The 13,012-nt window shown below is 38.8% G+C and overlaps 1 protein-coding gene across 1 annotated transcript; it reads left to right on the top strand.

Moving 5' to 3' along the window:
• Positions 1-167: 167 nt before the first annotated feature.
• On the top strand, positions 168-10,244 carry tsku (tsukushi, small leucine rich proteoglycan). The gene is made up of 3 exons (XM_015372786.1): positions 168-406; positions 6,696-7,007; positions 8,779-10,244. The coding sequence occupies exons 2-3, from the start codon at positions 6,702-6,704 to the stop codon at positions 9,517-9,519; spliced, it is 1,047 nt and encodes a 348-aa protein (XP_015228272.1). The 5' UTR covers positions 168-406; positions 6,696-6,701; the 3' UTR covers positions 9,520-10,244.
• Positions 10,245-13,012: the final 2,768 nt, after the last annotated feature.

Here is a 13,012-nt window from a genome sequence, read left to right as displayed (position 1 = left end):
TTGAAACTATAATTTTGAAGTCAAAAACTCGCCACCACCCCCCGTCTCGAAAAAGGAAACTCAATGTACATCAAATATGTTCCCGTTAATATCTCGTAAAAATGAGCTGAATCGTTTAATTTGAAAATCCTTCACCGGAAATGCGTTCATTTAGCTCACTTGCGCGCTTTACAACGAAATAAAACCCAAGCTGAGCAGGAAAGGCTTCATGGGATGGGAATAGAGGTTTGCGTCGTTGCGTTTCCAATCCGTGACAGTGTAGCAGCGGAGAATTGACAGAGTGGGACCGGTGGAGCCGATGAGGACCAGGAGACAGATAAACCAACGGGACACGGGGCCGCTGATGGGAGCGGTGAAGTGAGAAGAGACGAAGAGCCCGGACCGAGCAGGATCAAAAGGGACCAGAGTAAGTTGTTGGAACAGAACTTAAGACGCCGAAAAAGTTAAGAAAAAGTGCTGTTTATTTCACATGGGTTCATTACTGTCTAGAGGAGACGTGATAAATCACCGCAGCTGTCGGGGCATTGTATGAACGCAGCGGGACTTCTGCTGGGAGATCAGATTTCACATTTTCCCCTCTTTACTCCACAAATCGCCCTTCATTCTCTCCGCTGCTCTGAAACTATTATAACAAAGCAAAACAAAGACGGTGAGGTGAAAATTAAACTTTTCTTGATGCGTGTGTGAAGAGTTGTGAGGCACGCGCATGGAGGACGTGCAAACGGGGTGACAGCAACAGGCGGGGGCGGGGCTCGCATTAGGAGTTGGGAGAGTAGAAACATGCTGGGATGGGGTATCTGGAGATGTTAGCCGGGGATGTTGCCACGTACGGGCTGCAGGAAATCTGATCTCCAGAGGTGCACGTGCCCATCTGCTACTAACGCACCGGAGCAGCGGTATGCGGGCTCACTGCGGGACATGGGCGGTTCTAGACAGGGGCCAACGGGGGCCAGTGCCCCTGTAGATCATGTCCTGGCCCCTGCACTGAAGACATAATATTTAAAGAAATTCTAATGATGATCTGCGCTGGAACAGTGGACATTAATAGGTCCTTTGGATCTATTTCATTTTTTTTCTTTACAAATTCTGTTTTACTGATTATTTAAAAACAACAGGTGATAGCTTCAGTGGTATTGAGATAGGATCCCAGTTTTCATCTGCTAAATGTTCTTTCAAAATAAGTTTTAAAAACTGCGGAAGTTATCAGTTTTCTTGAGTTCCTATTCAGATTTTATTTAAAACGGTTATTTTAACTTGAATTAAGTCAAAAATATGTAAAATTCCTAAATTCTAAATGTATAGTGACCTAATAAGACATATAATTTTAATTTAACCTAATTGAATAAAAAACTCACTTCATGCAGCTATCTTAATATATTTGAATTTTGTTTTTTCATTTCATGATTTTCTGGGCCCCCATGAAAACACGCTGGCCCCCTGCTGGCCCCCTGGTACATATGGTCTGGAACCGCCACTGCTGCGGATGATGCGGTTATTTACTCACTTAACTAACCTCTAAAGGAAACTTCTGACGTCTGTAGAGCTTATTTTGTTTTATAAATAAACATACTCAGCGTGTGCAGACCCCTGTCATGAAGTAGGATTCATTATGATGCATTTCCGTAGTTTATAACAAGGGTGTAACTTTGTGATAAAAGTTGTTGGGGACGCTCTAAGGATAGTGGCTGATGGACCTACAGCTGCTCAACCCAAACACTTTCAATAGGGGTTATATTTTCCAAAAATAAGCTCAAACATATATTTATTGAATGCTTTCCTATTGTTGAGGACACAGGAGTACCACCATACACTGATATTCATAGTTATAGACAGATGCCTGCCTTTAGTGCATTATTTATAAAGGGCTCAAAAACATTAATGTATAAAAAATGATGAATAGCAGCCAATACTGATGCCAACATCAATGTTGTATGTATGGACACAACTTCAATTCCATCCATCCATGCATGGCTTCCCTTTAAGCTGCATCAGTGATTATCCTCCTTCACAATCATTTATACACTGATTTTTATTATTTGTGCTTTAATTCTTGTACGTTTCTTATATTTTAATTTAAAATCTGTGTCCTGTGTCTGTCTGTCTCTGGGTTGGCTGGCACAGCTATTTCTGAGTCTTGCTGAACTACAAAAGACAAAAAAGATATGTTGAATTTTATTATAGCATTGCGTATTTCTTTCTTGTAAAATTGGAGATATATTTTATTGCTTGTTACATATCCCAGTAAATGTTTCACCTTTAAATCAGCAGCTCTCCCTAATTGTGTCTCTGCTCTGCTTAAAATCAGATTTATGAACCAGTCTACCAATATAATGATGCCAGAGAAAATCATTTTCCAGATATCTAGAAGCTCTGCAGTCTGATTCTCTGTTCAATAAGAAAATAACAGATATGTGTTCATTTTAATCTGTAACTCTGAGTAATGGTCCTCCTTTTTTAACTTATATAAATGTACAATCTGTTGCCATTTTTAGCTGAAAACCTCCATATGTGTAACAAACGGATTTTTCAGTGGCATCTCTAATTTTTTTAACCAACCAGTCTCCTAACTTTTACTGAAACATATATTGAAGTAGTGTGTCTCTCCTCCTCCTTGTAGCTACTCTGTACGCAGTGAATAGTGACCCCAAATAATATTATGTCCCAAAGCGACAGATCCCATGATATTACGCAGAGAGGTGGGACTCAAGAGCGAGGAAAAAACACAGACTCAAAACGCTCTGAACACAGATAGCTGCAGCTAAGCCCTGTTACTGTTGGCTGAAGTAAATCAGCGGAAATTATTGGTGGGGACATGTCTACACCAGCCCTTCAGAAAGTTACACCAGTGGTATTATCAGTTATTGGTATAAGATAAAACGATTTTTAATAATAAGGCCTTTGTAACTTTCAAAATGCAATAAAACTGCACAGCCTGTAAGGGTTCTCATAAAGTGACCCTCTTTTTCTATTGAACAAACAAAAATATATATACTAAACTTATAGAATACATTGTAATCCACCTAAAACATACCTCAAATCAATCAGATTTAAGTTAAAAAAGAGAATGAGGAACTTTTTTAAACACCCACCCCTTTATACCCTTTAATCAATTTTCTTTGATAACATACAATACATTTATTTTACATCTAGAAAACAGTATAGATAACCCAGAGGTATGCATGTATATGCAATAGTATACATGCAAATCAATTGAAAGTTTATTTGTATTGCACAATACAGTACAAAGACATTTCCAAATGCTTTAAAAGAATTAAAAAATAAAGTAGAATAAAATTAAAAACAGAAAAACAGAAAAAAAGTAGGTACAGTAGTAAAGTAAAGCAAGCAGATTGAGGACAACTAAACCAATAATACCTCAGTTAATAGTTGAACTTTAAAAGCAGTTCTAAACAAATTGCTTTCTAGATTTTAATTAAAGGACCAGTTGGCCTTGTTTCTTATACTGTGACCTCTTAAATTTCTTATCTGTGTATCATATATTTAACTTACCGTAATCTGTGAATCATATATTTAACTTAAAAATTATCTGAATGCTCCACGCTCTGTAAGCATTAGGGGAGTTTTCCCTAAATGCAATTTGAGGAGTGTATTGAAGGGGTCCTGAAGGTTTTAGTTTTATTTATTGGTTCTCTCTAGTTTAACTTCAAGTTTCACTTTTTAACTGTTAGATAATCTCCAGGGATGTTCCCTAAGAAACAAATACAATTCTCATTCTCTAATAATTAGAGACCCTCACAAAAAAATCCCTCAAAGTTCTCTGAAAGTTATCCACCACATACACATGTGAGCCTTTAGAGAGCCTTCATGGCACATCCCCCTCAATGTTGCTGATATGTTTCACTATGAAGCCTTTGGAGAACCTTCTGAAAATGTTCCTTTAAGGTTCCCAGAAGGTCAACTTCAGTTTTCACTTGATAACCATTAGAAAACCTTCATGGATTCCTCCCTGAGGATTCCCTTATGTTTCCTACAAAGTTTAACAAGAACTACTGTAGCGTTTTACTGTTGATACTAAACAAGTTTCAATATTAAGTAGGAAAAAAGAGCACCATATTGAGATAAAGATCACCCGTCAGGATCCGTATTAAGGCTGATGAGTGTCATTCCTCATGAGTTTACAGAAAGCATTTATCACTCAGGATGAGGCTTTCCATTCCTAATTGTTTCAAAACACTGGAGAACCGTGGAGTTAATTTAAAATCCCTCCCATCTCCTCGGTTTCATGCATTCATTTGGGTTAAAGGGATTAGGGTGGCATCCATCTTCGAATAACACACCCATCATGCCTTTAACTTTTATATGACGTTGGGACGGAGGGGTCCTCGTGAAACCAAGGGATATAGATGTTTGATGAAAGAACCATCTAAGGACTGTTGAAGTAGGCAACGATGTTTGAAGTTTTTCTCTGTCTACTTCTGTAGATGGGTTAAAGGTTCCTTTTCGTTCACTATCAGCAAATTATCACAGAAATAACAGAAGGAACTGATAGGGAATCTTTTTGGTTTGAGATTAAGATGTTTGCCCGTGGGGGGAAATATGCAAACAGATGAAAACTGCTGTGACTTCTGGCACATTTAATCTGATCAAACGGATAATATGCTTTAATTATAGGATTATTATAACGTTGATGGCTTCTCAGCTTTGTATGTAGCTGCAAGATGATCTGTTGAGATTTAATATGAGCTCTGCAACTTTAAAACAGATCAAATACAAGTTTTTTTAGGAACCGAGAGATGTGGAGTCGCTGCTTCCACTGAAATAATAAAGGCGAAAAGGGATATGAGAAATTCTGGGAGAGTCTTGGAGCGGGTTCGCACTCCCTCGCTAATTTCCTACTTGGAAAGAGGTGGTGGGAGGGGTAGTTATCCTGTTGTTGCTTTGGGCTAATTGCGGCAGTAGAATCTGTTCCCCTCTAAGGCAGTTTGAGTTTATGTGTGATCTGCTGAGGATCTAAAGGAATGAAGAAAGTTCATCCTTCACTCAGACTCATCAGTGAGGCTGTAAAAACGTCTAGTGTAATTATAGTGTTATATAGGGCCGTAGTAAAAGTACTTTTTTCCCCCATTCTTTTTTTGTTTTAGTTTTTAGGGCTTTTGTCACACTCAAATGTCACATCATTAAAGAAGTAGCTGGTAGCTGTTTTTTTTCCCAAATAAATTGAATGAAAAACAAAACATTTGTTTGGACTAAAGCGAATAGATCCATTTATTCAAGATAGAATGTAGCCGTCATTTTAGTAGATCTCAGAGTAAATTTGTGCTTTAACTTTTCCAAACGTTCACACCATTAGTGGACTATTTTAACTTACAGAGAAGTAAACTGGCTAACATCTTGAAAGTTTGGTTAAATTTGTTAAATTTTAGCTTTCATGTAGCTGATCCATTACTTTTCACCAAAAGCTGCAGCCGCAGTTTAGAGCTCACCTTAAAATGTTTCTCCGGTATACACATGTTTTGTAAAAGTGCGTGACTTCTACGTTTAGTGAGCTTGACAGTGAGTGAAGCAGGTAGGAGATAAAGCGTCTGAAGGAAGGCTGCACAGAGGTGAACAGCTGGGATTAAAGGTACTTTGAGCCTTGAAACCAGTCTGTGCAGCACAGTGCAACTATATGACCTGAGGTTGTTACATAAGCTGAGACAAATAAACCTCTCCTCCAGTAGATTTTTCTCATAACAGTTGTTATCCGAGCTGCATTCTCTTATTGTTTTAAAGAGATAGTTACAGTGATTATTTTGATGTTCGTGTACCCTGTTAGGACATGCAGGACAAGAACAAGTTAAACTGCTGCAGTTCCCTCGGAGATCGTGCCAGGCTGCACATGGGGGTGGTAATTGTAGTCTGGTAACCAGCTCACCTCGCATGACTTTGGCAAAAAGCTGTAATTTAATTTCTCACCCAGCTGTGATGCAGTGAAACCGCAATGTTCGTCTTTTCCCCTGCGCTCTGCTGTGTCATGGCCTCGTTGACCTGAAAGCCACTGTGTGTATCTACATGTTGCTTAACTCGCAACCTCTGTCCAGTTTTCGTACCTCTGTGTGTGTAAAGGTTGCTTAAGATGAACTGCATGAGTGAGCTCTTTTCAGAGGAACAGAGCAAGAGCAAGGAAAGGGTATGATGTTTCATTTTTTTTTAAAGTGATTTCTTAAATTTTTTGTTTTTTTGTAGTTATATTCTATAATGTTAAGTATTTACATTTTTTTGTTTTTATGTTTTTTCAACAGTGTTTCAAATTGTGTCTTTATATATGTGCGAAATGGAGTTTTATTACACAAGGGCCAAGGAGCATTTATTTATTTTTCTTCTAGTTTTACAATTAAAGCATAAATTATGATGCCCCCGGCACTTAAGTTTTCACTGTAGGATGAATGTGCAAATTAACTCATTGATTAGAGAAATTAGGTCGCAGCCATTTGGAGGCGAATAAAGAAGAGAAGCAGGGCTTCTCAAGTTACACAAATAAAAGCTTTGTTAAGCCTTTACAAAAGCCTTGCGTTTATTGAGCTCCCTGAAAGTCCAAAGTTGCAGAACAGCTGTACAGGGTTTGGACAAGCTGCTCTGATCTAATCAAAGCTTTACTGTTTTCTTTCTGAGCGGTTAATGTTTCTTGCTTGAATAACAGTGAGGCCATTTTAAAACGGTCTGGCATGTAATTTATTCTCCGTCTTTCTCTTCAGAGCATAATGGTACTTCTCTTGTGGCTCGGCCTGTCGCTGCTGTTGGCTGAGCAGTCCAATGCTGTCAGGAACTGCCACCCCAGCTGTCACTGTGAGGTGGAAAGCTTTGGGCTGTTCGACAGCTTCAGCCTGACCAGGGTGGACTGCAGAGGCATGGGTCCCAGCTTCTCCATGCCCATTACCATTCCTTTGGATACCGCCCACCTGGACCTGTCTTCCAATGAAATGGGGCCGCTCAGCGATGCAATGTTAACCGGTCCAGGGTATACTACCTTAATTAGTTTGGACCTCAGCAGCAACAAAATTACAAAGGTAGGTGCTCAAGAAAGTTAACATTAACATTATTCAGATTATAAAGTTTTTAACTTTCCACAGTGATGCTAAATTTGATAGACTATATTGGCTGCTGCAGCTATTCTTCTATGGCACATGACCGGTGTACTCTCCTCAGACATCTTTCTTTGTGGGTGGAGCTGTGCAGACAGCAACTGCATCCCCAGTCATTAAATCTTACGTCTCTCATAGTTCTAATCCAAATGATCAACAGGTTGCATCAAAACAAAGAGCAAATACACTAGTCTTATGGTTCGTTCACACCAAAGCCCTGCAAAATCTTTGCCAGTTTTGTTCGCTTTTGCTTGTCTTTAAATTTGCCTGGCCAGTGAAAGACTCCTACTTCATGAAGTCTGTTGGTCATTAGTTTTACATTATCTTGGCGGTCTTGGATTTACAGAGCAACTGACTTTTTATTTTTTACTTTAGAAAGCCTAAAAAAAGATGCTGGCATTCCTAGGTTCACCAGATTCCCAGAGATGGAACCAGTATGGGAAATGCCACCAGCTCCTCCAGAGGCTAGGTCTGGATGACGGTTGTTTTAAGCAGTACTTCTGCTTATCCATGACCCATTACAGAGCCTTGCAGTCCCTCATGGGGGTGAAATCAACTGGAGAATAGAGGGTTGGGAAAGGCTGCATTCTGTAGCTCAGACGACAGCAGCGGGGAATCATTGCTAGAACACTGGGAGAAAAAGATAGAACCAGGTCAAGGCAGCCGCTCGTATCACCCTCTGAAACTATGGTACCACAGCAGTAGAGAAGCTAGCCAGGGAGGCAGAGCTAGGGGGCGGGGTTACGTATGGCTGGAGCCTGCCTCTAGAAGCTAACTGCGGGAAATGAAAGGAGTACTGGGGCGGATCATTGAGGCTTGCCCGGGCAGACCCCTGTGAAGCTGGGGAGAGAAGACATCTGTCTGCGATGGAGGTAGGATGAAGAAACAGTCTTTCTGCGATTAAATAAAAAAAAAATTTTAAGCCTGCTTAAATCCACTTAGGAGCGTTTCCACATCAACATGTCTAAATTATTTTCTCTATCTTCCTTTTTTAATAAAAAAAAAAAAAAAAGCTAATCTCCTGTGCGCTCCTTCACTGTAGCTTATAGCCACATGACTGGATCCCTGACTGGATTTAGTGGCTCAAATATAAACCAAAGTTCAGATTTTTTAACATCTACGAATTTTGCTTAGTTTAATTCGCAGTTGAGATGGCAATTAAATTCCACTAACTCCCACAAATGCTGTTTGCCTCTGTACATCTGCCATCTTCGCTTCCCTCCAGATCCACCCTCCTCTTTGAGATAGCTTGAGAATCCTTTAATAAAAAATTCTGTTTGGTGTGAATGTACCAATACAGCTAACTGCTGCCAACAAAGGCTTGTATCTGAATGTGAAGAGCTAGCTATGTTCTTAGAAAGACATTACAAAGCTGTAAATGTTAGGTAAGGCATTTTCAGTAGATCCAGTTAGCTTTCTCACCATAGTTGAACATTGTCAAAGATCTATGTTAACATGACTGAAGAAATTGACCAAATATTTGCTGCCTTCCAGAAAAAAAATGGGAGTAGAGACTGCAGTATGCTAAGGAAATTAGCTGATTCAAACCTGGATGCAATTAAGAAAAGTCTTAATCAGTAAATGATAAAAGACTTATATTACATTAACATTTAAAATTGCATCTCCAGTTTTTCAGGTAGATGCTAACTGCTAAAGCATAATGGACGTTTAATATCATTGTTTTTCTCATTCTCAGATTAGCCCCAATGCATTGTCAAAGCTGCGTTACCTGGAGAGTCTGGATCTGAGCTACAACAAGCTAGAGAGCTTGTCTCCTAGCTGTTTTTCTGGGCTCCCTCTTGCTGAGGTGGACCTCAGTCACAACCGTTTCCAGGAGTTCGACATGGCAGTGTTTGCTGCTAAAGTGAACGGCGAGCCCCTTAATGTGGATCTGTCTCAAAACAAGCTCGTGTCAGTCTCCACCACCTTGCATGGAAGAGTTTTAAACATCCAGAGTGTCAATTTGTCCTCAAACCAGCTGGTTAACGTACCGAGCATGGCAGGACTTCCGCTCAGGTACCTAAATCTGGATGCCAACCCCATCAAGAAAATCAAGAAGGGTGCCTTTGCTCAACTCAAAGAGCTTGTTTATCTTTCTCTCAGTGGTCTCAGTGAACTACATGAAATTGAGCCACATACCTTCAGTGATCTCCAGAACCTTCAAGTTTTGGACCTCTCAAATAACTCAAACCTTAAAAGTCTGCAACCTGCAGTCTTCTCTGGACTAGAGTCTCTACAGGAGCTCAACTTGTCTGGCTCTGGTGTGACTTCTTTACCAGCTAACATGTTGAGCCAGCTCCCCAGCATCAAAAGTATCACCCTTGGACAAAGCATCCACTGCTGGAGGACACAGAAACAGGGACAGTTCCATCGACAGATAGGGCAGGTTCAACATAACGAGGAGCTGCACTGTAACGTAGACGGCATTGTGTTGTGAGACTGGACCACTCAGTAGATCTAAGACTCATTCGCTTAGATATGCAGAACACTCTTGAGCGGCTCTAGTATGGCTAAATCTGCTCCTAGGCGATACCATATCATCTTAATGTAGCTTTTAAAAAATACTTTGGACACTTTAAGAGATGCTGTATTTTCTGAACTACAGAGACCAACTTCTGTCATGAAAAACAGAAAATCCACCTTTTTTTTTCCTTTTCTTTCACACAACTGTTTTAAGTCATACATTTCACTTCAAAGTTGTCTTAAGATGTAATTGAACTTATTCCAACATCTTTTTTTTTCTTAAATAATGTACATATACCATTCAGAGATAATGGTTGTTACCATGTAGCCACTAATTTCAATGGAACGTCTGAGGTGATTGAAATGAGACTTAAGGGAAGATTGTTTGTTGTTCTTTATGCTGCTGTTAAATACCCTCTAATTTCAGAGTTTAAATCTTCATATCATTTTGGATCAGTGCCAAGCCAAAGAAGAACCAAAATAACCCACACTGGATTTGATACAGACGTGGTGATGCCTACTGTTAGCAATATATCATATACAAACTTATTTCTCCCCATTATATTTTATAGAGGGTAAAAAAAGGACACACAAATAGAAATGCACACTATTACCTGTTTGAGGCCGCCATGTTGGATCTCAGCTCAGGGTAAGATTATCTAACTTACCCGGTCCAGTGAGGTATTATTTAGCTTCAATAAAAAATGTCAGAGAAGGTTTGAATATCTTTACTGTTTGAAATAAATATTTGCGTGTCTGCAAAGATAATCATTTTACGACATTCAAATGAATACATTCTGTTTTAAATAAACACCCCAAAAATGTTTTTATAGGTTTCAAGTGTTGGTTGTAGAGAATATTATTTTAGTTGCTCTGCTCTTTATAGGCAAACTTGAATATTAGCAATAACAGATGGAAGACGGGCAACACTCTATAGCCAAAGTAAACCCTAGTAACTGGTCATTTATTTGGCATGTCAATAAAATAACCTCTCTAAAGTTCAGAGTTCAGGCATTTTGGAAGTCATAATATTCCAAAACCTTGGCAAACCTTGAGACATGCAGCTAGTCTGTCATTACACCACACCTTATGTGAATTTGTTTGCTCACCTCCAGGGAAACACATTTATTAAAATCAAATGATCTTTCACCAGTAAGCTTCTCCCTTTATTTTTATTTTTTTTTAAATTTTTTTTTACTTTGGCCAGGATGTAATCAGACGTCAGTATTGAACAGGCTACACATTCAACACTTAAAGCCTTTTCTGTAATTTGAATGCTCTCATCTTTTTGTTACTTTAAGCTGGAGGACAAACACAGGTTTTCAAATTTTAATGATTTTTGATCTGTGACCCTTTAAACTTTTTGTACAGTTTATGCCTGTTCTGTGCACCATTTATTTGCTGAGCCACACTAAATGCTTTGTCCCCAACAAAAATTAAACTCCGTATCTTTTTTTTTTCCCCCTTGACGTTGTTTTCCTGACCATTTCGTCATACTTATGGCCTTTACCACTATTCCTATTGATTGCACCTTTGTCTCCACTGAGATTACACAGCAAGAGTAAACAAGCAGGGAGCAAGTTGACCGAAAGGCCTTGATTTACTGTCCTATTCTGTTGTGACCAAGTCCTTTGAAGGACAAGTTGGACCACTTACAGTTTACTGCATTTTCTTTAATAAAATTAGAACAATCTTGTTATTCCTTTTGTGTAAATAGGGACAATCACCCTCAGAATTGCTGGGGGAAAGCAAATTTGCCTTTGAACTGTGTATTTTGTTGATAGACAAAATGTACGTTTTGATTTAAAGCTCAGTATTTTTATGGATGTAACTAAACTGTAAATACTTTTATAAATATGTAAATTTTATGTGTAATAAAATGATCCTTCTAACACTGTGAGCTGATGACTTGACTGTTTCATATCCAGTGAGACATGCAATCAGGCAAAAATTGCTAGGCAACTCAGTAACGAAGAAAAAATAAACACATGTTTGAAAGAAAACCACTTTTTGGAACATTTGCAACTGTCTGCTCTGAAGTTAACATTTTCCTCAAGTTCCAGCCCTGTGTGATTTGTGTTTGCAGAAGTTTGAATCACACCAGGGTGTGGTTCTCTCCGAGACATGACGAGAAGCTTAGATCTCTGCAGAGTTGTTTTAAATTGTGTTTAGACCAAGGTCGTTAAGTGGAATAAAACTTAAGGTTTGTCTTATTTGACTCAGCTTGGTATCCTGCCAAAGAGGTGACCGGGAGTAAGACTGGCAGAGAAAAAAAGGGGATAGTGAGGGGAAATGGATTTCATCTAATGTACATCTTCCATGTCCCTAACAATGAGTACTGTGTTTGCTTTTTAGGATTATGGAAACTCAGTTTTTGTCCTTTTTATTACGTATTTTTAAAGCACATGTTATATGTAAAAAGGCATACTGGTACGAAGGGGTTTTCAGATATTGCATCAGAATGTAGGCGTACTTGTTGAATCATGAAATTAGTGTCACAATAGCAATGTTTGAAATACTGTTAATGATGCTTGAATCCTTCTAGTTTTCTTAAAAAACGTTTGATAGAATTTAGCTTCATTTTCCCCGTAGTGGGTGTAGGGCTGACAGAACGCCTTCAGAATACTGATCCCTCAGCACAAAATACATCCAGATGTTTGTGTGATTTTTTTAAATTATTTTTTTATGTCTGTCTTGTAAAACAAAAGCATGTTTAAAGCCAAGAAACAAATAATCATTTCCAAACTGTCTCAGCAGAATTCTATGCTCTATGGGGCTCTTTTAACACTAAAAGGAAAAAGCTTCAAAAAGGGTTGTTTCAGTGCAGATTCTATACAGATAAATTACTCACTCTTAGATAATGAGTAATTTGCATATTTAATTCAGCATTTGTTGTTTGAACTTTAGCAACATGTGACTTCACACACTCTTATGGTGACACCCACATTTTCCCATCAGCCTGTACTGTGGGTCCCTGAGAAAGACCCTTAACTCCACACTGCTCCCCGGGCGCCGCACAACGGCAGCCCACTGATCCCCCAGGGATAGGTTAAATATAGTGGTAAATTTTTCCAATGTAAGATCAATAAACTTCAGTTATGATTTTTATTATTATTGTTATGTAGCCTAACTTTTATAAGTGGTAATAACTAGGGCTGGGTATTTTTTGCCAAAGTCCTGAATCGATTCGATTTTGATTAATATGTTCTAAATCGATTAATTTCGATTCAATCTATTTTTACAATATTGAAAGTGGTTCAACTGTGTTTCAAAATACTCATGTATTTTGTTTTTTCCTGTCACATTAAACACAAAGTGCAAACTTGTAAATCAGACAGTTTAAACATGAGATGTGAACAAAACTGTCTCAAAAGTGCAAACTTGTTTGTGAAAACTGAAAAAGTGAAGCCTCACTCGATGAAAGCAGACGTGACACAGCAGACATTCATGAGCTGCATTATCTTCAC

Source organism: Cyprinodon variegatus, unplaced genomic scaffold, assembly GCF_000732505.1.
Source record: "Cyprinodon variegatus isolate N-32 unplaced genomic scaffold, C_variegatus-1.0 Scaffold75, whole genome shotgun sequence".
Lineage (NCBI taxonomy): Eukaryota > Metazoa > Chordata > Actinopteri > Cyprinodontiformes > Cyprinodontidae > Cyprinodon > Cyprinodon variegatus.
Note: the sequence above shows the minus strand (reverse complement) of the source record. Positions and strands in the feature narration are given on the sequence as shown.